The sequence below is a fragment of the Hippoglossus hippoglossus genome, chromosome 18 (assembly GCF_009819705.1).
Source record: "Hippoglossus hippoglossus isolate fHipHip1 chromosome 18, fHipHip1.pri, whole genome shotgun sequence".
NCBI classification, from domain to species: Eukaryota; Metazoa; Chordata; class Actinopteri; order Pleuronectiformes; family Pleuronectidae; genus Hippoglossus; species Hippoglossus hippoglossus.
Genome location: NC_047168.1, coordinates 13,036,349 through 13,063,071, shown reverse-complemented (window position 1 = coordinate 13,063,071; position 26,723 = coordinate 13,036,349). Strand labels below are relative to the sequence as shown.

Genomic DNA, 26,723 nt, shown 5'->3' with positions numbered 1-26,723 from the left:
GTCCTGTGCCTGAGGGAGTGAGAGAGAGAGATCGACCTTTAACCCCAACAGGAGACGGAGACAGACAGTGAGTGAGGGAGAATGTGACGACGGCTCGTAACTGTGTGTTTGTTTTAATTTGTGTGTGCTCAGAGAAAACGTGAGTACTTTTGGTCGCCATGGTTATCCTCAGACGGACGCCACTGCTTCGTTACCTGCTGCTTGCGGCCATGTTGGCTCTGTTCCTCTTTGTCAGCTCCTTGTGGCTACGTGAGTGTCAACACCAGTTAAAAGTAACCTCTCGCCAGTTTAGGATACTTGTACTCGAGTATTTTCAAGTGATGCTACTCGATACTTCTTAAATAAACTACAAACTATTTTTATGTTTATTAATAATAATAATAACCTTTATTCAAATCACACAGTTACAAATTGCTGCACAAAAAGATAAAAAACAAAGCAAGAACTGAAAACTGAATCTTAAAAGTCATAAAAATCCTAATAAAAGCTTGGATAATAATAATAATAATAATAATGAAAGTATGACAGTGTCGAGTCGGAAAATCATGATGCACTTTATTTCTCTTTCTCTTCAGCTCAAGGCGGAGTCAGAGACTGCGGCAGCGCCTGGCAGCCATGTCTACGTTCTTACGGCCAAACGGTAAGACACACCCACACGCTAGCACGCACGCACACACGTTTAATCCTTAAATAATCAAGTTTAAGATTATTAGCGATTATTTGAGACATCAGGTTCTCCCAAACATATGTCAAATTATTTCTTTAACAGAACTTGAAGAAGAAAGTAAAAGACAAAAGTAATGTTCAGTTAAACTTTATTAGAATAAAACTCAACCTGACGTCAGAATTTAGAGAAACTCTTTTGCTCCGTCTTCTTCACTTTGACAAACACGTGTTGCACTAGCAGCTTTTAAAAGAAGTACACGCACAGGGAAATGATGGTAGAATGAAAGAAATGAGCACTTTATTGAAAGTGTAAATGAATAAAGATACATCTTTTAACTTGAATTAGTATGTTTACAATATGAAGCTGTTCTATATGTGAACTTTATTCTTCCTCCTTCAGCCGGAACCCTCGCTGGTCCCTGAGGAGTTCCTGCAGGAGGACGAACCCACGCTCATTACAAAGGAGTGTCCGGGCCAGAAGTTCCAGGCTCGAGAGCTGCTGCTGCATTTGAAGTCCAGCCTGTCTGACGACGATGAAGATGATATCCTTCTGGAGCCGTACCTGCAGAGCTGGGACCAGCTCCTCAAGTAAATACACACACACGTGAGCAAAGACAGATACAGACATAAAGTTAAAATACTAAAAAGAGATGTAAAAAGGATAGAGGTCAAATATAAGTTTACATAATAAAATAAGATATTAAAAGTGGAGTAAGTCAAAAGAGATGTAAGTCAGAAAGTTAAGGGATGTATAAATGAAATAGAACTATAAATAAATACAGTAATTAAAATACAATTGAAAACCCGACCCAACCTTAAAAGGGTTACTTCAAAATGTCCGATATAAGAAGAAAAGTCATCGTATACTGTTAATAAATGAATAAAACCTCTTAATCTTTTCGTCTCTTTCAGTTTCATGGAGGCTCTCGGGACAATGGTGGGTTTCTTCTCCCAGAAGGTGAACGAGAAGGTCGTACAGATACGAGCTCTGTCACTCAAACACAGCACAGACGTCTATGGAGCTCAGGGACAAACCCCCCCATCGTTTGGACTTAAAACCGGGGTGAGACACACGACTCATATAAAACACGTCTGCTCACAAACAGAGCAGGTTTGAGGTCAGTTTGTATTTGTGTTTCCTCGAGGCATATCGTTCGGTTCGAACTATGGTGGAGGCGGAGTTAAAAGCGGGCGTGGTGGACTTCGCCCGCCACACGGACTCGGGCTGCAGGACGCTGCTGAGGCTGCATCGATCTCTGCTGTGGCTGAAGCTGATGTTAGAGGGTTTGTCTGAAGGACCCGACGCAGACGGACAATTCAAAACCCCCGGAGAGCTGAGCAGGTAACAGCCTCGTCCTTCAGTCTGTTTTCAATTAGTGCATAAAAAAACCTTCCACTGACTTGTGTCTCTTTAACGTCAGAGACGCCTACAAGGTGGCGTTGGCCCCCCACCACCCTTGGGTGCTCCGCCAGGCGGCCGAGTTCGTATTTCTTGCCCTCCCTGACCGACGGTACTTCCTTCAGCTGGTGTGTGTTCAGAAGCAGAGTGAGGCCACGCCCGTTCTGCGTGTCATCATCCACGCCCTGATGCTCGTGCACACGCGAACTCAACGAATACTGGCCGAATACAACATGCTGGAGCTGCCATGACGCCAACAACCGGGCGGTACGTAGTAACAAAAAGCACCAATTTAAATTTACAGAATGTATTATATATTTTTACTGCTTTAAAGAAGCACACCATATGCTGCCTTCAGGAGCATGTGGGATTTGAGATTCACATCAAGTAGTTAAGAAATGAAGGATCATTTGTTTGACAACGATTCAATCCGATTGGAGGAAACATCTCACCCTCAATGCAACACGAGCTACAGTAATAATAATCATTAAAGAACGTCGGACATTTTAACGTTTCTGAACAACAGATTTAAACAAGCGTTAATGTTTTGCAGGAGTGATCTCGCCATACGTTAAAATAACTTTTCTGTTGCTACCGCTACAAGCTTAAGATCAGCACCTTTTCAGGATAAAAAATGATGTTTAATCTCGGTTTCTTTTCAAGTTTCGTTGGACATTTTCAAATCCAGCACCGGAGGCTTTTTTCATATAGAACATAGCGTAAATAAATCGGTTACAAATCTTCTCAAGTACAAAAGTGACATTTGGTTTTAAAACTTCAGGTGGACGGAAACTTCTAGTTTTCTTCCACGCAGTGACTCTTCATGTGCGTTTTCAGACAGTGGCTCTGAGTGAACGCTTTGTCGCAGAGCGAACATTTGTACGGTCTCTCTCCGTTGTGCGTCCTCATGTGGACAGTCAGGTGTTCCTGGCGGGAACACGCCTTCCCACAAACGGCGCAGACGAACAGTTTGATGCCCGAGTGGCTCCTGATGTGGTTTTTCAGGTGAGTCTTGCTTTTGAAGAAGCGACCACACTCGGAGCAGCCGTACGGCGCCTCGCCGGTGTGCACCCGCATGTGGGCCTTCAGCTGGCCGTTGGAAATGAAGCCCTTGCTGCAGACGTTGCAGATGAACGGCCGCTCGTCGCTGTGCGTTTTCATGTGCGTCGTCAAGGCGCAGTTGGACAGGAAGGTTTTGCAGCAGATGTCGCAGAGGTACGGCCGCTCTCTGACCGTGTGGATCTTCTCGTGTGACTTCAACGTGAAGGGAAGTTTGAAACGTTTCCCACAAACGTCGCAGCCGTAGCGTCTCTCGCCCGAGTGCGTCGCCTTGTGGCGGGCTAGAGATCGGAGGTCGCAGACGAGTTTACCACAGACGTTGCACTGGTACTTGTCTCGACCTGTGTGTATCTTCCTGTGAGCTTTGAGCTGCGCCATCAGACCGAAAGCTTTCGGACAAATGTCACACCTGTGCGGTTTGTCCGCCACGTGAACCCAGTGATGCACGCTCAGACTCGACCTGTGAGCGAAGGTTTTGCCGCAATCTTCACACGTGAAGGGTCGGTTTCCCGTGTGCAGCGTGGTGTGGATGCTGAGGCCGGTGACGGTGGAGAAAGACTTTCCACAGTGTGAACAGGCGTGAGTCTGGTGTTGGTTTCTGAGATGTTTCTTTAACTCTTCGACAGATTCTGGACGTTCACCGCAGACTCCGCAGGCGCACGGCGACTCGTCCACGTGGCTCCAGGCGTGTTTGATCAAGCTGCCGAGGACCTTGTACCAAACGCCACACACTCTGCAGGGCGTCTTACTTCTCTCCACGACGTAAGGTTTGGGCCGTCGCCTCCTTGTCTCAGAGTTCTGCGGCTCAATGTCGGGTTTCCAGTCGTCTCTGTCGTCAACTGCATCTTTTTCCTCATTGGACGCCACTTCGCTCTCAGCTGCTTCTTCGGGGTCCACGTTGTGTTGTGACGTTGAGCTGATGTGGAGCAAAAAACAAACTGTGTTGACTGTTTATTTATGTGTGAGTTACATGTGAAGGAAATAAATGTTGACTTCAGAATAAAATAACTAAATATAAAACTCTGACTTCTGTTTAAAATTACCTTGAACCACTTCCTGCTTCTCCACTGTTTATCACCGTGGCGACAGCGGACTGAGAATCATCTGTGGCCTCGACCTTTCTCGGTAAGAGTTGAAGATCTTCCTCCTCCTCCTCTTCAGTCTGTGAGAATTTTTTTGCACAAATTTATATTTCGTACGACACGCTACAACATTATTATGAGTAATGTAATACTACAAACATCATTTACCTTCTGTTTGATGTAAAGCAGGGTTCTTTCAATCCCAGTGGACTTCAGGCTCCTGCAGATGTCCTCTGGTGTCAGGGTCCTTACTTTGAGCCTCTGGAGTTTCCTGCTCCGGTCGGATTTGAACACGTCAAACATTTTGTTGTCTCCGGTCAGTTGAGGGAAGGTGGACTTCAACAGGTCCAGGAAGTCCGGCTCCTGGAGCCCTCGAGGACACTTCAGGTGCTGGACTGAGGATTTCATCAACACTGAAACAGAGAGAAACACATCAGACAAACCAAACACTTATTTACAGGAGGAGTCAGTTTATATCTTTTGCATTTACCGCTTTTTGAGAGGACGCCCGAGGGGGAATCTTCCACCAAGCAGATCCTGAGGGAGTGGTGATTGGACGCTTCACTGAGCCGAGGTCGACCACGCCTCCTCTTCTCAGACTGATCTCTGGGAGACGACGAGCTGAAAGACAATTGACAGAAATCTTTATATTTTACATTTTCATTACTGGACTTTATTAGAAAGGATATTTTAAGGTCAGCAAGATAGTCGCCGTCTTTTTGATTTCTTTACCTCTCGTACATTTCGGTTTGATCGGCCGTCAGCGTCACGGAGCTGGACGCAGAATCTCTGGTGGCGTCTTGTCTCTGCAGAGGATGAAGATCTCCAGTGCTGATCAGAGGATCGTCTCCGCTCTGTAAAAAGTTTGTTCACAAACAACTTTCATAAAAAGCATTTTCTTCTCCACTTTTATAAAAAAGGGCAACATAATGTAAGTTACTATTTACTAAGGGATGGAATCAGATCAGTATAAAACACCTAAATGATAATGAAAGTATCGTCAATGAAATCAAACCTTCGGTCGGATGTAGAGGGCGGAGTTTCCTGCTCCGGTCGACCTGATGCTCCGGTGGATCTCCTCCGGCGTCAGCGTCCGGACTCTCAGACGCTGCAGCTTCCTGCTCCTGTCGGTCGTGAAGACGTCAAACGGTTGATCGGCCGCCAGCTGCGGGAAGGTGGACCCGAGCAGGCGCAGGAAGTCCGTCTCCTGGAGACCGCGAGGACACTGCAGCTGCTGCACGGGACATTTCTGAAACACTGGAGCAGAGGAAACGTTTTCATGAGCCGAAGAATCAAACTGGAAACAACAAAGTGAACAAAGACCTGAAGATTTAAATTCGATTATTTATCCACTAATATTCATCAAAGTTTAAAATATTTAATGATAAAAGCTGAGATGAAATTTGATACGTGGATTGATAACTCCTTTCTCCTTTAAATGAGTATCTATCGAGTGAAATACCCGAAACCAACCGTTCCTCGTGAGCACGTCGGTGTGCGAGTCCTCCAGGATGCGGATCTTCAGATCCACGTGGTTCTGTGTGTCGAGGATTCGAGTTCGGCCGAGCTTCCTCCTGCCAGACTGAACTCTGGGTGTAAACGTCCTGGACGACGTTGACGACAAAATAACATCAGTTGTGTTTTATCATTAAATATAATAAACAAAGTATTAATCTCCAGGTCGTAATAAGATTTGTAACCTCGACGGTATTTGATAATCGGGGTCCTGAACATCTTCTCGTTTCTTTCTGGAGCTTGTTGTTGGTTCCATGTGCTCCTCTTCGTCTTTACCCCCATAAACATCATCATCATCATCATCATCATCGTCACCGTCGTACCAGAGGAGGCCGAGTCCCCCGGTGTCCTCCACATCTGGACAGACACAAGTCCAGTGTGAGGCAGGAGATTTCTTATGCTATTATGAGAGGTGTAATTAAACGTTTGGGTTCATTAGGAAACTGGAGCAGAACAAATTAAAAGATGGAGCCACCACAGTCGTGATAATTAATGGAAATAATATCAATAATCATAATTCATAATAATGATATAAACTCAGCAGATCCTCAGACCTGAATCTGTGCTTTAGACTGAGCTTTAACGAATGTAAACAAACAGAGGGACCCTGACCTCAGGGACCCGGGGACAGAGGGAGAACATACCTGGCTGCTGTGTGTGCTCCTCTTCCTCCTCCTCTTCCTCCTCCTCCTCCTCCTCCTCTTCCTCCTCCTCTTCATTTATAACAACCACATCATGTCCGTCCACATCTGGGTTCAGAGCTTAGAAGTAAAAGGTAAATAATTATTATAAATACAAAGCACAGACAGAATAAAGACTTTAGTTTGTGTTTTTCTTTATGCAAACGTAAAAAAACTGTAAATCATGAACGTGTATTTTCTTTTACTAACGTGTAATTAACGTGTATTTCTCTGTATTAACGTGTATTTTCTGTGTGAGCACATAAACTTCAAATCGGCCCTTTTTAAAAAAATGAACTTCCACAAACAGCAGCTGAATAAAGAGATAATAAAGAGATTAAATCTGACAATTTACAGATGTGATGCTCTGATTTGTGGGTGAAGGGACGGACGCCATCATGTTGATGAGAGTGTAAACAGGAAGTTGGAGTGGACACGTCAGAGTAAAGGGACTTCAGTGTTTTCAAATGAACATTATTGGATGTCCTGACCACTCTTCTCCAGTCGGACCCGCGGCTGCAGCAGCGCCTCCAGCTGCCTCCTCTGCTGCTCCACCTCCAGCCTGAAGCCCGCCGCCTCCTCCTCGTACCCGGACACGGTCCTCTCCACCACCGCCAGGATCTCCCGGGCGGCGGTGCTCAGCTTCTCGGTGATGATCCCCCTCAGGATCTCGCTCTTCGACATGTCCCCGGAGCTTCTGTCCGTCCACATGTCGTCGGGTTTGTTTTCGGTTCGATTCCCGTGAGGCGAATTGTTCCAGGTATTGGTGCAGCCGCAATAATCGTCCGACTGGAAACCACCACAATGGCATCGGTTCCACCTTGTTGATTAAAAAGTCTCGCAGGGACGTTTAAATGAGAAATATCCGGTGTTTATGATTTTTTTTTTCATTTTCTCAATTTCAATTAAAACTTAAAGTGTAAAAGTAAGTAAAACAAAGATGGACGACACCACAGCTCCCAAAATGAAGCCGAAAACTCCTCCATGTTAGCAGATGGGACATGGACCAAACTAAAAAAATCAAAGACTTTAAATAAATGTTTGTCTAAGATGGTTTCTGTCATTTTGATGATATAAAAACAGGCTGAGACATCATGATTGACAGCTGAGACTGAGACACGTGATTGGCCGAGAAATACAACCGAAATCTGCACAGTGGGAAGTGGAGACACGTCGTCCATCTTTAAATTCAGTCACTGATCGTCTTTATATACTGTAAAAGAAAACAAAAATATAAGAAAACATCGGTTTAATGATTAAAAAAAACGTATACAAAAATAAAATTTAATCCAAACAGCAAAGAAACGTCAGAGCATCTTCGCTCACTGGTTAAAAAACGTATACAAAAATAAAAGGTTTAAATAAACTCGTTAGTTAGTAATTTTACAGTCACTGTGAAAACCAGTCGATCACATTCACCGGAGATTAACTGCACTTTCTGTTCTGTGCTCCTGAGCGATCACTAAATTAGGAACACCTTCTTTTGTGAGTCAATAAAACATCAACACAAACTTGATTAAAAAATATATTTTTCAAACATTAAATCAACAAAACCTTTTACACAGATTACACACGTGCCAGAATCTGTGTAATCTGCTCAAATCTGATCATCTGAATCTGCAAAAACAACCAGCAAAATAAACTGTTCAATCTATTATTTTTGATGTTTTTTTCCCAAATAAAAAAACTGGTATAACTTCAGGTCAGAGTAACGCATCGAACATCACAGAACTTCAACATACTTTGGAACAAACTTTGTTCAAACAGACAAAAAGATAAAATTACACATTTAAAATGTTTAGGTTTGGACAGAATCTAGAGTGTGATGAAGAGCTTATACGCGTCCGCGATGAAGAAACAAATGAATTCATCAATCAAACACCAAAATAAAAACCTGTAACTGTTTTGAAAAATCGATTCATTAATTTAGCAAAACACTGAGAAGATGTGGAACTTTCAATCTTTCCAAGAGCAACAGTTAAAGCTTTGACAAAATAAAAACGTCAGTGAGCGTTTTTCTGTTCACGTGACAAACGCTGAATCGATCAGTTTAATAAAAAGTTGTCAGGCCGAGCTGCAGACGGTGGATTTATAACGTGTGGATCTTGATGCGAGTCATCAGCTTCGACTTGGACGAGAACTCTCCGCTGTGTTTACCGCCGGCGTGCGACCTCTCTCCGCTGTGGCTCCTCGTGTGCGCCTGCAGCCTCCAGGACGTGTGGAACTTTCTGCTGCAGATTTCGCAGACGTGCGACCGCGCTCTCGCCGCCGGTTCCGAGTGCGCCGCACGGTGAAGTTTGAGCTTCATCTTCGAGGGGAAGGGTTTTTGACAAACGTCACACGTGTGCGACGTCTTGACACTGTGGATCATCATGTGAGAGCTCAGCACCCAGTTCTCAGTGAACGCCTTGTGGCAGATGTTACATTCGTACGGCTTCTCTCCGTTGTGTCGTGCGATGTGTCCCTTCAGGCCGTTGGTGGAGAGGAAAAACTTTCCACAGATGTGACAGCCGTGAGTCTTCTGGTGACTCTGAAGGTGACGTCTCAGCTCCTCCACGGACTCCGAACATTTTCCACAAACGCCACAGAGCCGCGCCGGATCGTCCACGTGACTCCAGGCGTGTTTGATCACCAAGCTCACTGACCGACGCACAGCTCCACAGACTTTACAGGACGGAATAACCTCACCTTCGGCAGTAACCGCCCGTGGAGACGATGCCCGTGGAGACGATGCCCGTGTAGACGATGCCCATGTAGACAATGCCCGTGTAGACGATGCCCATGAAGACGATGCCCGTGAAGACGCTGCCCGTGGAGACGATGCCCGTGAAGACGCTGCGAGTGGAGACGATGCTGGCGGAGACGACAGGATTCGCCTCCTCTTCATTGTGGTGCCTGATGGTTTGACTCGGAGCCTCTGTGTCTTCTCTGACTCTCTTTTCCTCAGATTCTTTTCACTTTTGTCTGGTTTCCAATCGTTGTCTTCCTCAATCGTCTCGTCTTCTTCCCTCTCGCTGTCAAAAACGTGCAAAGACCACCGATCCAGCGACTTGTTATCGTTTTCCTTTGTTTCAATGTCCTCGTCTTCTTGTCCTTGTGACGTTGAGCTGCTGGACCGAACGTCGTCTCTGCTGCCAGGACACAAACGAGACAGTTAGGACACTGTGAAGAAATGAGAGCCATACAGACTCAATGTTCATCATGACTCACCTCAGTCTGGTTTGTTCAGCAGCGTCAACGTCTCCCTGCAGGACACGAGACGTTTCCTTATTGGATTGAGCTTCTTCTGGAGCCTGGGTAGAGGATATGTTTTAGCTCAACAAAACACAGACACAAGAAAAGACTGGAAAATCAAAATCCTGGACGACCAATCAAACCCCGTCACGGAGAACAAGTCAATACAAATGCTTCACACAGGGAGCTGAACTCGGTACTTTCAAAAGAAATAGACTGTAAATAAAGACTCGGACCTTCAGCTGGATGTAGAGGATTGAACGTCCGTTGGAGCCGATGCTCCTGTGGATCGCCTCTGGCGTCAGCGTCTTGGCCCTCAGAGGATGAAGTTCCTTGCTTCTGTCGGACTTCAAGAAGTCAAAAGGTTTATCTCCTGCCAGCTGAGGGAAGGTGGACCTGAGCAGGTGCAGGAAGTCCGTCTCCTGGAGACCACGAGGACACTGCAGCTGCTGCAGCGGGCACGTCTGAAACACTGGAGGGAAACAGGAAGAGAGCGAGTTTCATCTCAAAGCTGCTGTACCACTCCACCTAGAAACGTGAATACAGAAGCTTGTTAACTGTACTGTTGAATGAGATCCTGTTGAGCTGCCTGTCCTCCAGGATGCAGATCTTGAAATCCAAGCTCTCGAGGCGAGGTCTGCCCACCTTCTTCCTGTCAGACTGAACGCTGGGAAACGATGATGTCAGAGATCAGGAGCTGGTTGATGACGTATATGTTTGTGAAAGTAGTTTCTTCTTTTTGATTTACCTGGTGTTCAGGTTGGTTTGATCAGCAGCAGATGGAACGTGCTCCTCTCGGTTCTGGAGTTCATCCAGATGCTAAAAGAGATGATTCCATTGAAAACAGAGTATTTCTTTAACTGTTTCAGACATGAACTCCGGAGGATGTCCGGAGATTAGTGTCAGGGATTTCTCCAGAGTGTGTCTTTCACACATAAACAACGCAGCAGGTGATTCTCCGCTCAGACGTGTTCACAACAACACAAACATCTCCGTAGAGCTCGGCTGAGGGGTGGAGCAGCAGGCAGAGACAGGACGTAACATATTAATCCTGCTGTGGGATTTTGTTTACAGCACAACGACACTGGTTCTTAACCGGCTTCATGACTCAAACTGAATGTTTTCACCTTTGGTCGGATGTAGAGAGATGAACGGCCACAACTACTGATGCTCCTGCTGATCTCCTCTGGCGTCAGCGTGTTGACTCTGAGAGGCAGCAGCCTCCTGGATCTGTCAGCTGTCAAGATGTCAAACGGTTTATCTCCTGCCAGCTGAGGGAAGGTGGACCTGAGCAGGCGTAGGAAGTCTGTGTCCTGGAGACCACGAGGACACTGCAGCTTCTGCCCTGGGAGCTTCTGATACACTGGAGGGAAACAGGGAAGAATCACACAATCAGTTACTCAACTGAGTTTAAACAAGGCAGCCCTAATTTAAAGCTCTTTCTATTTACTGTCGAGTGAGAGTCTCTTGATCTGCGAATCCTCCAAGATCCAGATCTTGAAATCGATGTGGTTCTTTGAGTTAATGCTCCCAGGTCGCCCCCACTTCTTCTCTCTAGGAAACAACATTGCTAGAGATCAGGAGCTGCTTGACAACACGTGAAGTTACGAGAGAAGACGGCTTTTGGATTAGTACCTGGAGTCCAGGCCGGTTGGATCAGCGGCGGATGGAAGATCTTCCTCTTTGCTCTCGAGTTTATCAAGAGGCTAAAAAAGAAAAGTTTGATTCTCAAGTGAAGCACAAAATAACGAGAAAGATTTTGACTAAGTAATAAATCAGAGAGCATACCTTCAGTCGGATGCAGAGGAAAGCACGGCCACAGGTCAAGATGCTCCTGTTGATCACCTCTGGCGTCAGACTCTTGACCCTCAGAGGATGAAGTTTCCTGTGTCTATCAGACGTGAAGACGTCAAACGGTTTATCTCCAGCCAGCTGAGGGAAGGTGGACCTGAGCAGGTGCAGGAAGTCCGGCTCCTGGAGACCACGAGGACACTGCAGCTGCTGCAGCGGGCACGTCTGATATACTGACAGGAGACAGAGAGCGAGTACAGTTACTCGGCTGCAACGATTCTTTGATTGACAGATACAAATTCATTGTCTTATGCCTCGTTCACGCAACACAAGTTTTTCTCCTGATTGTTAACTTACAATAGACATAGAATATAAGAATTAAAAGTACCATCATTTGAGAGCATTTGGGTCTCAGGGTCCTCCAGGATGCGGAGCTTGAGAGTGACGTGGTTCCGTGTTTCCTTGATCCGAGGCCTGCACCTGTCAGACTGAACTCTGGGCGACAACAACCAGAGAAATAGAGGTTAGAGGCAGAGTCATGAATAAATAAACTCCGTCTTAGCACGAGTCTCTTCTGTTGTGTTGTAGTTACTAATTTCATGTGATCAGAGGATTAAGTGTCGTTTACAGCAGGACGTACTCTGAGCGACCGGACGGAGAATCAGCAGCTGCAGCTTCTCTCTGTGACGGAGGAAACTCTTCCTCAGAGACCTGGGGCTCCTCTTGCTTCTGAAACACAAAAAGAAAAATCTGTAAAAATTTAGGAAATTCAAAAAGTTTCTTTAAGTGATTCCACCTGAAATTTAACACTGTTTATAGAATTTGCTACATAAAGGTCAATAATCTCCCGCACAGAAAACTAAACAAGAGACTCAAATATTTGAATGACTAATATAAACAATCTCTGTCTCCAACAACCAGTGTCTCAGTCACCGTGACCTTTAACCTTGAACCACTGAAATCTAAATCAGTTAATCCCCGAGTCCAAGTGAACGTTTGCACCAAATTGGAAGAACTTCCCTCGAGGTGTTCTTGAGATATTGTGTTCACAACGTGGAAATATAAAACCTCCGACCAACGGGTGTCGCCAGCACAGAGGAATAAAATCCAAATACTTGGGAGAACAAGTCAAACGTCGTAAGTTCCTAACTGAGACAACCCGCTGCACCTTCAGTCGGATGTAGAGGGCAGAGTTTCCGTTGGACCTGATGCTGCGGTGGATCTCCTCCGGCGTCAGCGTCTCGACCTTCAGCGGGTGCAGCTTCCTGCTCCTGTCGGTCGTGAAGAAATCAAAGTCGGCCGCCAGCTGAGGGAAGGTGGACCTGAGCAGGTGCAGGAAGTCCGTCTCCTGGAGACCACGACGACACTGCAGCTCCTGCAGCGGGTACTTCTGAAACACTGGAACACGCAGACGAACAATCAGGTAAAGACGTCTCCGATCATCGAATTGGTTCTGCACAGTTTGAACCACATGAACGAAACATTTTCATTTTTTATCATATTTTATGGATTGGTTTTTACAGCTGCACTTTTCACATTAAAACTTCAAAAAGCTTCTAAAAGTTGTGCTTTGCTAAACTTTGAGTCCATCAAGAACCAGAGCTGCTGAACATGTGAAGCCTGAGACGATTTAAACTCACCTTCACTCGAGAGGGTGTTAATCCGCGAGTCCCCCAGGATGCGGATTCTGAGATCTACGTGGTTCTCTACTTCACTGATGCGCTGTCTGCCAGCGCTCCGCCTGTAAGACTGAACTGAGGGAGTAAATGACCTGAAATTTGAAATAAAACGGATGAGAATCATGACGATACTTCACGGGTCAGTCAGACAGACAGACAGACAGACAGTCAGAAAGACAGACAGACAGACAGACAGACAGGTGTCCACATTTGTTCCTTGTTACCCTGTCAATGTGTCAATATCCAGCTCCGTGATTGGTCCCTGGTCCTTTGTGGGCGTCGGTAAAGCTTGTTCAGTGGACTCCTCCTCCACATGGTATTCTCCGGTGAAGCAGAGGAGGCTCACTCCTCCGTCCGCCTCCACACCTCAACACAAACATGTATCTGTGACTATACAGTCTTCATTTATATACAACATGATGTAAATCTGTCAAATGATAAGAGCGAGTTGAAGAGTAGAGCTGAACTGTAGATCGGTTAAAAAGACTTAAAGGTCATTAAGAGTTTATCTCCAATATTCAGCAGTAAAATACGGAAATATGAAGAATTCTAAACAGCTCTTCTGGTTCAGGAAGCAGAGGATCATGGGTAATATCCAGTGTTCAGTTGTGCTTCAGTTCAAGGGGACGACTCAGTCAGAGCTCAGCACATTGATAGACTTTGTTTCTCTGCATGAAAACCACGTCATCACTTGGACACGGAGCCGAACAGAATCTGAAATCAGAAATTCCGAGACGTACTCAGCTCATATTTGTGCTGCTGCTCCTCTTCGACAGGTTCTCCCCCTCCTGACTCCTCCTCCGGCGGCGGCGGCGGCGGCGGCTCGGAGACGGGAAACAGCTGCTGGTCATCTGCATCAGAGGAAAACGTTTGATTCAGTCACCGGGGATCAACCGTTACCTTCCAGACCACAGACTATATACAGATACTCTCCATAACTGAAACCAAGCATCTGGATCACCCCCTGGAGGCCGCCTGCAGTATAGGTCATAAAACCCACATCCTGTGTGTTATATTTACGACCTTTAACTGTTCGATCCTGGTAATTTAAAAAAGGTCCAGTGTGTAAGATTTAGGTGAAAAGGATCTATTGGCAGACATTTTGTATACAATAATCCTACTGATGTTTTCACTGGTGTGTTTCATCTAGATTGTACGAATTGTTGTTTTCTTTACCGTAGAATGAGCCATTTATATTTAAACACTTTATATATACTCATCAGGAGCGGGTCCTCTCTACGGAGGCAGCCATGTTTTTTACAGTAGCCCAGATTGGACAAACTAAACCTTTTGCGTTTTTATGACACCTGAATCTACAACAGGTTCTCCTTCATGTTTGAAAGGGGGGGGGATGAGGGGTGTTCAGCTGCAACACGCAACTCCACCACTAGATGTCACTAGATCCTACACTGAAACCGCAACGTCAAATGAGCGGTTTTGAAAACGGGCTTCGCTATTGGACGTGAAGTTGAAGTAGTGTTGACCTGTTGCCTCCAGTTTGATGTGGGACACCAGCAGCAGCGCCTCCAGCTGCCTCCTCTGCTGCTCCACCTCCAGCCTGAAGCCCGCCGCCTCCTCCTCGTACCCGGATACGGTCCTCTCCACCACCGCCAGGATCTCCCGGGCGGCGGTGCTCAGCTTCTCGGTGATGATCCCCCTCAGGATCTCGCTCTTCGACATGTCGCCGACCCGATGCTCGGCCACTGGCTCCATGTCGTCACCGCGGACACAGCAGAGCAACACCACCACCGGTTCGGGCAGAAACTGGCGGGGAATGATTCGCGCGGCGGTTCCGCTTCCTGCTGCTGGTAGGGCCACGAATTGTGTCCGATTAGAAACATGAACTGGAGATCAGAAAATCCCTGAAGACGGTGCAGATGTTTTTTGTATCATCACGTTTTATTAATTTATAGTTTTTAAAATACTTTGATGGTTGTCACATTTTGAATGACTAGTTTACACATTTATTGTAATAGAACAATTATTGTCATACATTTGTTGTTCTTCTAATTGATTTATTATTAATCATCATTATTGTTTTGATTATTAACGAACCGATACTTATCAGAGCACTGTAAACATTTATAATGGATCTAAATATCCAATACGATTAAATAAGACAAAACAGACCTAACTTAAAAAAGACTTGTCACATTTTCACTGTGTGTGTGTGTGTGTGTGTGTGTGTTCAGTGTTTGACTCTTTTAGCTCCGTGTTTGGTTTCCACCACGTCCACACATCTGACTCTTGAGATGCTAAATGCTAAACCTCACCAGCGGCTCTGACTGAGTCTGTCTGCTTTTTGCTGTTAGTTACTATATTGTCCTCATTATAATAATTACACTGATATTACTTTATTAATGATTAAAGATATTTATATCAGGTATTCTATAATGAATATAAAAACATTTCAGATCACTACAGAGCCCGCTGTGTTGCTCTGACCTCAATGTGCCAGAAGTCGCAGCTTCATACTTTCACTGCTGGTTTCTGATCCATTCTGAGGATTCGCAGTGAAACGTTTCCGACAGTTGTGTTGCAGAAGCCACAGGGAGACTCACCCCTGACTCCCACACCCGACCCCTGGGGAGGACATGAGGGGGAGGGGGGAGGTCAGAGGTCGAGAAGGGAGAGGAGGCCTGGGGGAGTCAGAGAGAGCACAGGGAAAGTTTTCAATAAGAATCAGACATTAATATTTAGAAGTTTAACTGAAATATGTATTTGATTTTTAAAACACTTTAAAACATTAAGAGTGAAATAAGTGATAATACATCAAAGCTGATGTTTGACACGTGTTACGCTGCCCCCAAGTGGCCAAAAAATGAACGGTGCCACCACAAAAAACAAAATATGAGCAGCAAGAGAAGAACCTCCGGCAAAGAGAGAGAGAGAGAGTGAGAGAGAGAGAGAGAGAGTGAGTGTGAGACTGTGTGTGTGTGTGAGAGTCGTGGTGTTGATAAACCTGATGAACATGATTTCATCCTTCAGTCTGCAGACTCAGACCGTTTCTCTTCTCCCGTCTTTATCTTTTTATTTTTAGTCACTAAATTTTATTTTTGCTGATTCAAATCAACTTGGTTAAGTTTTTCTTCTCTTCTCAAGATGGAGCAGATGTCAGGGGTGAGTATTTTATTATCATTATTATTATTATTATTATTATGAGTAGTAGTAGTAGTAACTCTTGTACAGCTTTCTGTTTGTTTTATTGGTAAAATAATGTTATCGTAAAAATCTTAAAATGAATTTTCATACACATATTGATAGTGTATTTATATATCATGGATCTTTACGATGTTGGGAAACTTACAAATTCAGGTTTTGTCGTCAACATTACTATTAATAAATGAGTAAGTTTGTGAGTTTGTTTCACTTTCCTCTTTAAACAATTTACAATTCATTTTTATTTTATTAGGTATTTAGGAAACTTAAAGACTCATGTTATTATACAAATAAATCACCTTAAAATCACCAGTAACTACTACACGATAATTATTATTGAAAAATATTATTTAATAGTTTGTTTGTGACCGTCTGTAAATCTATTGAATTATCTTCCTCCAGCAGATGGCGCTGATGAGAGACAACTCTGCTGCAGCAACATGTGGTGAAGTTAACAATAAATGAAATTATTATTATATTATTATTTAATTTATATTGTATTTATATATATTTTCTCTTCATCATGTTGCAGAAAAATCTCAAGTGTTTGACTGGTGTCCACAGCAGCAGTACCTTTATCTGACCAGCGGGGGGCGAAACAACACGACCCACACTCAGACCACTGCTGCTGTGAGTGTGTGTGGGAGAGAGGGGGGGTGTGTGTGCGTGTGAGTGTGTGTGGGAGAGAGGGGGGGTGTGTGCTTGTGTGTGCTTGTGTGTGATCCCTTCCAGCCAATATGTTTCCCTTCTCCCAGAATCAGTGTTAGTCGTGACCCACAGACTCGGAGGTCGTTGCGTTTGCGTCACTTGTGGTGAAATGTTCAATGTTTTTATTTCAACACTGGAAGAGGAAAAAAAGAGAAAGATGACTGGAGGTGAAAAGGCGTCAGGCTGCTGCCTCCTCCTGTTACAACCCTGAACTATCATGAGACGCTTATTTTCTGAGGCCAAACATGTGATATCACATGATCTTAAAAAATTGTAATAAAAATAGAATCAGGAATCCTGAGTTTGATCTTAAAATTATTATTTCATCAGTTTTTTTTTTTTAATCTTTGATTTATTGCTGGTATTAACAATAACTTTCAACCACTGCCTTGCTGTGTACAAATGTTAATATTTATTTAAAAACTCTCTCTCTCTCTACAGTCGTCCATCCATCCTCTCATTCCTCTCCTGCTCTACAGCGACAGACATTTCCCGCCATCCTCGCCGTACAATCAGCCAATCAGTTCATCCGGTCCCCGAGAGGCTGACGCCCACTCCAGGACACACCCCTGTTACCACGGCAATGGCGCTACTGGGTGAGTTTCATATGTTTCACAAAAAGGAAGTGTCAGAGTAACATCACTGTGGAAATGACTGTTCTGGACAAACTCTCTCTCTCTACGATCCTGCGTGTCTTGTCCGTCTCTCGCCCCTCGCAGGCACCAGGCGGTGAAGAAGCCTCTGAACGCCTTCATGCTCTACATGAAGGAGATGAGACACAAAGTGCTGCAGGAGGGACGAGAGAGAGAGAGCGCCGCCATCAACCGCATCCTGGGACGCAGGGTGAGAGACATGATGAAGCACTGCATGCCTGGATACCACAGAATGATTGACAGATAGGACCGTCAGAGAGAAGCAGGTCACAGGTGGTTTTTACTCAACTGAAACTCTCTCTCTCTCTCAGTGGAACGCTCTGTCTCGCTCCGAACAGTCCAAATATTACGATCTGGCCCAGAAGGAGCGACTCCTCCACATGCAGCTTTATCCCGGATGGTCGGCCAGAGACAATTACGTACGTTCATCAGGTCCATCAAAGTGTTTTAAAAACTGTGTGTGTGCGTGTGAAAGCTTCACGCTCATCTTTCCCTTTCCTTTCCAGGGTCAGAGGAAGAGGAAGCAGAGTCAGCAGCGCTCAGGAAGCTTCTCAGGGTCGGAATAAAATTCAAATAAACTAAATAAATCGAGACAGGAAATATAATCACCTTTTTACAAAGTGTTGGTGAGAAATAGTAAATATTAAAGCTTTCACTTTAAATCTTATGGTGTGAGCAGATATTCAATATATTTTACACACACACACACACACACACACACACACACACACACACACACACGTATTGATGTGTTTCTGGGGCAAACTGACCTCTGGCCTGTTTTGTTGTTTTTACTGCAGCTGGACTCTGACGTCTGGCCGAGACGACATGTGACAGAAAACACACTCGACCTAGTTATCGTAGTCTGAGTGAGAAATAAAACAGACGTCAGTGTTTCTGCAGCATTCAGCAAATTTAAGACTTTTTCAGACGTCAGGTAAAAGAAGGACGAACCATCAGACCTATAATTATCCATCAAGTACATTGATTTATTCACATTTATATCCCATCTCCTACAGTATTTATCAGCTTTACAGTATCAATGTGATTAAAGGCAAATACAAAGCATTTTTTATTTTAAATGGAAAAACAATGACTTGTGTTTTTTGCTTTAATTAAATATTAATTTCAAGTCTTGGTCAAAAATACATTTGAAATGTGTAAAAACATGTTTGTTGGTCAATTAATAAAAAATAAATCTGCATGTGTGCTCACTCTGAGTCGGTCACATTTATTTTACTTTAGTGCTGGTACAGCGATGTAAAAATACTTGAAGTAATCTCAGCTTCATTTAATTAAAGTATTTGTGCAGTAAAATGTACATTTTTTTTTAGAGAACAACATCAACCATCACAACCATCTGTTGATTGAAAATATATTTTATTATGAAACATCTGGATTATGACAAGGTGCAGGTTGACAGATACGCATGTTTCTGTATCAAACATTAGTTTTTATAAAATTAACAACCTTCATAAATCCAACTTAAATTAAGCAGTTTTAGAAGAATGTAAAATTTTACAGATGGTATTTTACAGTACAAAATTACATTAAAATACTTTACACAAAATATAACTTAAAAAAAGGATAATCAAGTACAGAAAAGCAAAAGGCGTTAATTTACACTCATGAATTTTCACTCTAATGAGTGGCACTTGGAATGTAAAGTCGCTAGCTTCGTTAGCAGAATCTCTGGCTAGCTTGTGAACCAAAACAGAAAAAAGAATCCGTTTTCAAAGTGGCACGTTTGGTTTTCGCAAAGGCCAAAACTTTCATTTCTTACTTTAGTTAAATTCACAGTTTAGCACAATGAGCTAGTTTGGGGCTAACACACTCAACTCCATGACAAAGGCTTTCACTCACACAATTACGAAAACCCAACTTAAATTAGCACAAGGAAAGCTAAGTGGCTATCATAAATCCTTACAAATTGAACATCGTGGCAAACTAACATTAATTCAGTTATATGTGCGTTCACTCTGACAGGGACCGAAAAAGAATGTTAGCTTTGGGAAGGTTAAAAAGCTAGCAATGTAGCTTTTAGCCCTGAATCTCTGACTAGCTTACAAACCAATCACTCGTCAATTACTTAACATTTCTTACGTGTGTCTTAGCGTGTGTTAACAGAAGCTACATGTGTATTCTGTGTATTTCTTATTTTTAACATTATTTCCAAACTGTGTAAAGACCTAGCGTGTGGCTAACTCATACGCTTTCCATGACACAATCTTAGATAATGATGCAAAGCCAAATTAAGTTAACGTGCTAGCAGTTTAGCATTGGTCAGGAATTGGTAAATACCAACTAAACGACTGACCCAAACAATAATTGATAATTTCAGTATCTAAACCTTTTGTCTCATTCTTCTTTGTGGACAGACGCTAAAGATGCTACGTTGTTTAGGTTAATGAGCTAACGTGTAGCAAACTGAAATGAATTCAGTTATATGTGCGTTCACTGTCAAACTAATAAAGACCCGACTTCATTAAGGTGGTTGAGTGTTTAGCAACTTAGCTTTGGTCTTGAAACTCTGGTTAGCTTAGTTGGTGCAAAAATAATTGTTTAGCATTATTAGCTAGTGTGTGGCTAAGCAACCCAAGTTTACATCTTACTACATTGTAGTTAGCTATGGGAAAGTAAAACAGCTAGCAGTTTGGTTTTGGTCTGGAATATCAGACAAATATTTATTGATTTGTTAAATGGAAGGAAGATGAGATCTGACGATTAAGCTGTGCTGATGGTGATAATGTAAACGTAACAGCACCTTTTCTGTGACTCCTCCTCTTCCTCCTGTTGGCACCTCCTCCTCCTCAGTCATCAAGAGAGAAGTTTCTAATAAATAAACTGATGTCAAAGCTCTTTGTCCGTCCTGTCGTACAGAAGTCACGAAGGATTCAAACTGTTTCCATCAGAAGTCACGAAGGATTCAAACTGTCTCCATCAGAAGTCACGAAGGATTCAAACTGTCTCCATCAGAAGTCACGAAGGATTCAAACTGTCTCCATCAGGTCACTCCCCCCTCCCCCCCCTCCACTATGCTGTAACTCTGTCGGCAGAACGACGGCAGCGCCACCGGGCACGAGAACACGATGGGAACTGTCGTCCTGACGTTCTTCTCCAGAAAGTTGAATATCGGGTTCCACCACGTCCTTGACAGGTAGTTGTTTGGAGCCCGACGCAGCGCCTGAGCAGGAACAAACACAAAGTCAATCACGACTGAGGAAATTAATCAATTAGAGCTAAATTATTTAGATAATTAGTATTATTGATTATTTAGATAATGAATTACGATTGTAACACGCGAGTTTTAGATGCTTTTATTGTTGATGTCCGCTGCAACTTAATGTACTTTTTATTGTGAAATTATAATTATTACTATAAACTTATACAATAAATATCATATAAATACTAAATTCAACTTGCTAATAGTTTCCCCGTTAGTGGTAAATGTGGTTTATGCCGGAGGAGACCTGTGGGGGCGCTGTTGTAAACACAGACCTCAGTCAAACTTGTCTCGAAAACTTAATAAATATTAATCATCAACAAATATTAAGCAAATGCAAGTTTAGTCCCACCAGCAGGGGGCAATATAAGGGTCAATGCAGAGTGTGTGTGTGTGTGTGTCCACCTACATGTGTGTTAGCCATGGTGTGGTACCACCAGAAGACCCTGGTGGTGGCGAAGTATGCGATCACCACGTCGATGCTGTAATGCTCGTGACCAATCAGGATGCAGATCACTCCGCTGGCGCTGAGCAACCAGCAGATGCCGTGATACCACCACATCCACCGATGAGAGTCTAAAGAGAGAGAGCACATGCACAACACGTTCATAACACATTCATGTAACACTTCAATATAATCACACGCGTTTCTTTAATGGCAAATAATAATAATGAAAGTCTGTGTATATGCTCACACTCTTTGATGAAGAGGTAGGACAGAGTCAACATGACGGTGTGGCCGCTGTACAGGAAGTCTCCACACATCAGGTGAGAGCCCGTCATCGACAAACCTGAACCCGACAAACACAGAGACGAGAATGAGGAGTTAAAGTTCAACACTTCGTCAAACGCTGGATATTACCCATGATCCTCAGCTTTTCTGAACCAGAAGAGCTCACCAAAGTTACATAGAACAGACGTTCAGGGTGAGGAAACATTCTCCATGTTCACAGTCACTCAAACTCATTTTAATATAACTGAGGATCTAACGTCGAAAAGGTACATAGTGTTGATTTATATTTCCTGAATATTTAACACATTGTGAAATCTTTTGTTTGGAAAAGAGACTTTTACTCCTCACTTTGCTATAAAACTGAATTTTGCATGATTTATTATCATTATTTGATATTTTATTTTTTCTTCATCGTCAATATGGTTAAATGTTCGTTACCTCCTCCTGAGATCAGCCTCAAGATCCTCCAGATTTTCCCTGTGGAGTCGTTGTAAAGCTGCAAACAGAAAAACACATGAATGATCATGAACAGGGAATAGACAACAGCTTGTTTGTGTGTGTGTGTGCGTGTGTGTGCGTGTGTGTGTACCTTTGGAGCGCACACCATGTGTTTTCCAGGTACGGGCAGGGTGGTGATGTACATGGTGACACAGCGATACATGTAGAGAGTCCCGATGAGGAAGAAACAACGACGACCAATGATAGCTCTGCAGAGAGATAGATTGTCTTTATATACAGTCACTGATCGCAATCACATAAAGTCACAGATCGTCTTTCTATAAAGACACCTACTTGTGTTCGAGGAAGAGCCACTGCACAAGCCAAAGTCCGACGAGGATCAACCCGTTGACCTCGGTGACGGTGAACGCCCAGGGCACTCGGTCCACGTAGTCGAAGAACTTGTCGGGCAGCGGCGGGTTCACAGACTTGTCCGGCACCCTCTCGTGGACGATGGTGATGACCACTGTGGTGAAGAAGAGGTTGAACAAGGCGTAGAGGAAGGCCACGGCCGTCTTCCACCACTCCTTCGGAAGGCGGTCGGCTGGTTCCTCTGTCACCGTGATCTTGACGTAGTCGCATTGTCGCTTTATTCTGTTGCTCAGAGTGTGGATCAGCTGACTCTGCTGGAGTCGGCTGCTCAGCTTGCTGCAGCCCTGTTTGTTTTTGCGGCCCTGCGCGTCAGTAGGGGGCGTCGGTGAGGGGGCGTGGGGAGTCAGGTTGCCGTTGGAGACCTTCGAAGGATGAGGAGGAGTAGGGGGATTTGTTGTCTCCACATTAACTTCCACATGAGGGCGATCATCGTCGCTGTCATGGATCAGTTCTGATGCTGCCATTGATTTGCTAACAAGGTTGTTTTTCTCTTAGGAAACGATCACTTGATCAATAAGAAAGAGTTTTGCTGTTCGTCAGCCAATTAAAGTCTTGCTCACAGGTCAGCTGATCAACTATAATCACTGTTGTCCGTGGAGGTTTTCTGGAGATTTGAGTTCCACAAATATTCCTTTATCACGAGGTATTAACCAATAATCGGCGATCAATAGCCGGTATCTGTCTTCCAGCAGCAGTGACGGCGTCCTGAGGTCTGGTCAGGCAGCGATCACATCGTCCAACATACAGATCAATCACAGATCAGGCAGGTGATTGGTCGATCCCTTCGGCTCAAGATGATTCAGGACGAACCTAAAATAAAATCACAACATTTTGACCTTTAGTTTTCTGCTCATTGTTGTTAAAATCAAAAGATTTTTCAATGACCTTCTGAACTACACACCAGCTGTGAGATAAATCTATTCAACAATGCTGCGCTCCTACATCTGATTTTTATAATCTCTGCGGAAAAACAACACACACACACACACACACACACACACACACACACACACACACACACACACACACTTTAACTAGTGTTTGACATTTAGTAACCTGAAGGAGGCACTCCCTTTAGATCACACACGTGGGTGTGTCACACACACACATAAGTACAAACACACACACACCCTAATCCCGACACACACATGACTTCTGAGCAGAAAACGAGTCAGACAGCACCGACACGACATCAAACTTGAGGAAGTTAATAACTTGCACTTCAGAATCTTGTTTTATTTTATGGTTTTCTACACTTAGTTCTTCCCACCGGTGACTCCTGTGTAACATTTTCCAAAAAAAGAAAACTTTGTCTAAATTTCTAATTATGTGTCATTTTATAAACTTTGTTCCATTTTCAATATCACATGCAGTTCACATCCTCATCCACAAAAAAGGTTACGCAGTAAGTGGAACATAATTCATAACAAGCTGTTGATGACACTGAAAAAGTTCTAATTCTACTAATGAAGTTCCGAGCTGGGACCTGAATCTACTGAACTCCACGTACACATGATATTTGATCTTATCGTCATTGAACAGAAGTGAAATATTCAGTTTTGTGAATGAAACACTGAGACTGAGGCAGAGCTGATAAATCAAACGGCTGCAGACCGAGTTAAACTGTGGGTCACGTCTCTCTCTCCTGTTAAATACCTTCTCTCTGACAACATTTCACACACGAGTGAAAATGTGTCAAGTCTTTGTTTCTGTTCATCGGGCAAACAACATGAGAGCTGAAACCCTGCAGGCTGAAAACCCCACTCTCTGTTATCCATTTACATCATTTCACACAAACTGGTTTATAAACAGCATCTGAAAACTTCGATGTGTTTCTGCAGCAACGATCAGTCGATTGATCTAATAACAGGGAGTAACTAGGAGCGGCACTGTGCGGGCCCGAGCACTTGCGATCTCGGGACTGCGGCTGCGGGGGAGGGCGAACAGGGACCGGGCGAAACCACTCCCTGTTGCGTGCGTTTTGTGAATCGCGGGGAAGGATAAACACGTCACTTCCTGAGTCCCTGGTTCACGCCAAGTGTAGACCACACGGTGAAACTTTAATGTAAAATCGAAATAAAGTTGTAAATCGAGGCTTACCTCCTTTTGGCAGAAGATGGTGCCATCACTATCACTACATACAGACTGATAGATCTGCTCAGGTCAAACACACTCGTTTCTCTTCAGATCGTATAAATCTTTCACCTTTGAAACAGTCTAAGATATCAAAGGAGTCTATGACCACTGACACTGTGACTTTAAAGCAAAATGACAACAAGGAAAACTTTGCTTAATGAATCCTTTGCGGTGTTATTTTATATAAAGCCTGGGTGGAGTTAAAAAGTAAGTCACAAACCAGTGTTGTTCTTTCAGCTTAACCCTTTGATACACAACATGGGTCAAATGTGACCCGGCTCAGTTTGTATTTTCTATACCTTTGCAGTGAATGAATTTCATCATTCAGTATTTCAGGTATTCCCCAATTAACTTGTTTTTGATCATCACAAATCCTTATTTAATTTTTTCCTTTGTTACTTTCTGAATAACAATATTTTTTTATATCACTACCCTTCAATTTCACTAACTGTAAATACTCTGTGCTTTGAATGACTCTGTTAAAAACATTAAAAGTTTAATTTAAAAACCTAATTTCTGTTGTTTACCTTCTCTTACAGAGCCCAGCACTTCTTTCAGCAGCTGTTTGTTGACTTTTTAAACGTCCAAGAGTTAAATATTAATTTGCAGCTCATGTCTCACCAACTCTGAACGGTGCGGTGTGTGGTTCTTGTGTCACATCCTGTTTACAGCCCCGCAGAACGAAGCCAAATCGAGTCAAGACCACGGGAATTCAATTTCCACATATTAGTGGTGATTCATCAACACAAGACAGACGCAGACGGAGAATTACGACAGGTCGGTCTGAGGGTGAAACCGAACACACAACATCTACTAATCATACACGTTACTGACTTCAAACAATTGTAAGAAATCAGTTTAGAACTAAATAAAAGAAAAATCTGAAAAACATTCGACCATGTGAGAAGCGGAGATAATAATGTACAAGTAAATAATGTACAACTATCACCTGGAAATGGAAAGTTACCAGTGTAACTATGGTCTTTTACATATAACGTCCAGTTGGTTTATACAGATTCTGTATATCTGGGTCAGCCATCTTGGTTGATAACAAACATGGTTGCGATTGGCCCCAAACTGTGTCGTGACGACAGATTCGGGCCCACCAGTGGTGTCGTTTCCAGGCCAACAGCACTGTTGTGTTGTACATTAACTTTTACACATGTCAAATAATAAGTTAATAAAATGAAATTCACATGCTTCAAAAGTGGATAACTGAGTTTTGGGAATTCAAGACATTCGCTAATCAGTCGATTGACTTATCTTTTGGTTTCATCGATAAATAGCATAAATTTATCTTGTAGTAAATTGATTGTTAAAATAAGAGCAGCTGAGGAAGCAGAATTATTACATAAATGAAGAAATAATTTGACCAACTTTAAATCCTCAAAAACAATAAAAGTAACTGTCATCTTAAATAAACTGTCGTCCCGTCATATAAACTGTTTGGAATTTGTTGTTTGAAATTGAATTGAATTCTTTATACATCTCAATTAACACGTGAATTGAAATGTATTTTCAATTCAATTTTCTGTTCTGCAGTCCAAATTAATCGACCAACTCAAAGTAAAAACAGAGAAGAAGAACCTCCTCACAACATTAGAGGTGAATGATTCTGTTCTCACAAACAATCGAGTAATCGACGCATCGATTCAACATTCGGCGTTGGACACAGTTCGTGAGGATTTTGCGTTTGTCGCTAAATCAAACGTCTGGAGTTCGATGACGCGGAAGGAGCGACGCGAACACACCTGTCCGAGGCGAGTGACACGTTTCCGCTCCTGGAAAAAACAGTGAGAACCGAATAAAATGTTCCGGTTTGTTCACGTCGAGTCGAATTCAAAACAAACTCACCGCTTCAGCCTCTTTTACTCACTTTCTCTCTTTCTCCTTCTCTTCACGTGTTCCTCCTCCTCTTCTCTTCACTTCTGCTTTACTTCTTCCGCTTCACTTCTTCTTCTTCTCCGCCTCCTCCTCCCTCCTCCTCATTAAGCGCGCCCCGGTCCTCCCTGTAGAAGCGCGTGCACGAGTATCGGTGAGAAAGAGACCCCGCCCGCACTCGACAGCTTCCGGTGACCCCGCCCCCCCTCGGACTCACCTGGGTGCACTCGGGTTTTTACGTCAAATGGAGGAAGA

The 26,723-nt window shown here is 43.6% G+C and overlaps 4 protein-coding genes across 9 annotated transcripts; 2 read left to right on the top strand and 2 right to left on the bottom strand.

The window, feature by feature from the left end:
• Positions 1–73: 73 nt before the first annotated feature.
• Positions 74–4,063, top strand: LOC117751900 (ceramide-1-phosphate transfer protein-like). Of its 2 annotated transcripts, none has more exons than XM_034568936.1 (7): positions 74–249; positions 576–640; positions 1,067–1,254; positions 1,579–1,729; positions 1,812–2,008; positions 2,088–2,330; positions 3,748–4,063. In XM_034568936.1, the coding sequence occupies exons 1-6, from the start codon at positions 159–161 to the stop codon at positions 2,314–2,316; spliced, it is 921 nt and encodes a 306-aa protein (XP_034424827.1). In that variant the 5' UTR covers positions 74–158; the 3' UTR covers positions 2,317–2,330; positions 3,748–4,063. The 2 variants fall into 2 exon arrangements, with proteins under 2 accessions (XP_034424827.1, XP_034424828.1); XM_034568937.1 differs by having other exon boundaries at positions 2,088–2,332; positions 3,751–4,063.
• On the bottom strand, positions 2,838–14,925 carry LOC117751837 (zinc finger and SCAN domain-containing protein 2-like). 3 transcript variants are annotated; one of them, XM_034568819.1, is made up of 14 exons: positions 14,590–14,925; positions 13,846–13,956; positions 13,330–13,471; positions 13,067–13,197; positions 12,575–12,824; positions 12,067–12,162; positions 11,815–11,921; positions 11,424–11,659; positions 10,384–10,454; positions 10,199–10,302; positions 9,872–10,107; positions 9,612–9,694; positions 8,587–9,532; positions 8,315–8,553 (listed from the first exon to the last, which is right to left on the bottom strand). In XM_034568819.1, exons 1-14 carry the CDS (start codon positions 14,816–14,818, stop codon positions 8,491–8,493), a joined length of 2,805 nt encoding a protein of 934 aa, XP_034424710.1. In that variant the 5' UTR covers positions 14,819–14,925; the 3' UTR covers positions 8,315–8,490. The 3 variants fall into 3 exon arrangements, with proteins under 3 accessions (XP_034424713.1, XP_034424712.1, XP_034424710.1); XM_034568822.1 differs by lacking the exons at positions 8,315–8,553; positions 8,587–9,532; positions 9,612–9,694; ... (8 more) ...; positions 13,330–13,471; positions 13,846–13,956 and adding exons at positions 2,838–4,043; positions 4,177–4,286; positions 4,375–4,619; ... (5 more) ...; positions 6,366–6,482; positions 6,893–7,085 and having other exon boundaries at positions 14,786–14,892; XM_034568821.1 differs by lacking the exons at positions 8,315–8,553; positions 8,587–9,532; positions 9,612–9,694; ... (8 more) ...; positions 13,330–13,471; positions 13,846–13,956 and adding exons at positions 2,838–4,043; positions 4,177–4,286; positions 4,375–4,619; ... (5 more) ...; positions 6,366–6,482; positions 6,893–7,085 and having other exon boundaries at positions 14,786–14,866.
• Positions 14,926–15,996: 1,071 nt separating this feature from the next.
• Positions 15,997–18,723, top strand: LOC117751920 (transcription factor 7-like). 3 transcript variants are annotated; one of them, XR_004611930.1, is made up of 9 exons: positions 15,997–16,225; positions 16,670–16,709; positions 16,797–16,894; positions 17,414–17,568; positions 17,692–17,815; positions 17,937–18,044; positions 18,132–18,181; positions 18,426–18,542; positions 18,688–18,723. XR_004611930.1 is itself a non-coding variant. In XM_034568972.1 (8 exons), exons 1-8 carry the CDS (start codon positions 16,208–16,210, stop codon positions 18,457–18,459), a joined length of 630 nt encoding a protein of 209 aa, XP_034424863.1. In that variant the 5' UTR covers positions 15,997–16,207; the 3' UTR covers positions 18,460–18,544. The 3 variants fall into 3 exon arrangements, 1 of the variants encoding a protein (XP_034424863.1); XR_004611929.1 differs by having other exon boundaries at positions 16,667–16,709; XM_034568972.1 differs by lacking the exon at positions 18,688–18,723 and having other exon boundaries at positions 16,667–16,709; positions 18,426–18,544.
• A 265-nt stretch (positions 18,724–18,988) lies between these two features.
• LOC117751883 (phosphatidylcholine:ceramide cholinephosphotransferase 2-like) lies at positions 18,989–26,500 on the bottom strand. The gene is made up of 7 exons (XM_034568910.1): positions 26,442–26,500; positions 22,374–23,261; positions 22,171–22,288; positions 22,020–22,077; positions 21,544–21,639; positions 21,258–21,424; positions 18,989–20,809 (listed from the first exon to the last, which is right to left on the bottom strand). Exons 2-7 carry the CDS (start codon positions 22,913–22,915, stop codon positions 20,630–20,632), a joined length of 1,161 nt encoding a protein of 386 aa, XP_034424801.1. The 5' UTR covers positions 22,916–23,261; positions 26,442–26,500; the 3' UTR covers positions 18,989–20,629.
• Between the last annotated feature and the right edge of the window lie 223 nt (positions 26,501–26,723).

What these genes read in the sequence shown, in the direction of transcription:
- LOC117751900 (XM_034568936.1), top strand. Translation starts at nt 159, where the DNA reads ATGGTTATCCTCAGACGGACGCCACTGCTTCGTTACCTGCTGCTTGCG. An exon ending in TACGTTCTTACGGCCAAACG is followed by an intron (nt 641 to 1,066) that starts GTAAGACACACC and finishes TTCCTCCTTCAG; the next exon opens with CCGGAACCCTCGCTGGTCCC. An exon ending in CGTTTGGACTTAAAACCGGG is followed by an intron (nt 1,730 to 1,811) that starts GTGAGACACACG and finishes TGTTTCCTCGAG; the next exon opens with GCATATCGTTCGGTTCGAAC.
- LOC117751837 (XM_034568819.1), bottom strand. Translation starts at nt 14,818, where the DNA reads ATGGAGCCAGTGGCCGAGCATCGGGTCGGCGACATGTCGAAGAGCGAG. An exon ending in CATCAAACTGGAGGCAACAG is followed by an intron (nt 13,957 to 14,589) that starts GTCAACACTACT and finishes CCTCTGATGCAG; the next exon opens with ATGACCAGCAGCTGTTTCCC. An exon ending in GATATTGACACATTGACAGG is followed by an intron (nt 13,198 to 13,329) that starts GTAACAAGGAAC and finishes TTCAAATTTCAG; the next exon opens with GTCATTTACTCCCTCAGTTC.
- LOC117751920 (XM_034568972.1), top strand. An exon ending in CTCTGCTGCAGCAACATGTG is followed by an intron (nt 16,710 to 16,796) that starts GTGAAGTTAACA and finishes ATCATGTTGCAG; the next exon opens with AAAAATCTCAAGTGTTTGAC. An exon ending in CACGGCAATGGCGCTACTGG is followed by an intron (nt 17,569 to 17,691) that starts GTGAGTTTCATA and finishes CGCCCCTCGCAG; the next exon opens with GCACCAGGCGGTGAAGAAGC.
- LOC117751883 (XM_034568910.1), bottom strand. Translation starts at nt 22,915, where the DNA reads ATGGCAGCATCAGAACTGATCCATGACAGCGACGATGATCGCCCTCAT. An exon ending in CTACCTCTTCATCAAAGAGT is followed by an intron (nt 21,425 to 21,543) that starts GTGAGCATATAC and finishes CTCTCTCTTTAG; the next exon opens with ACTCTCATCGGTGGATGTGG. An exon ending in ACACCATGGCTAACACACAT is followed by an intron (nt 20,810 to 21,257) that starts GTAGGTGGACAC and finishes GTTCCTGCTCAG; the next exon opens with GCGCTGCGTCGGGCTCCAAA.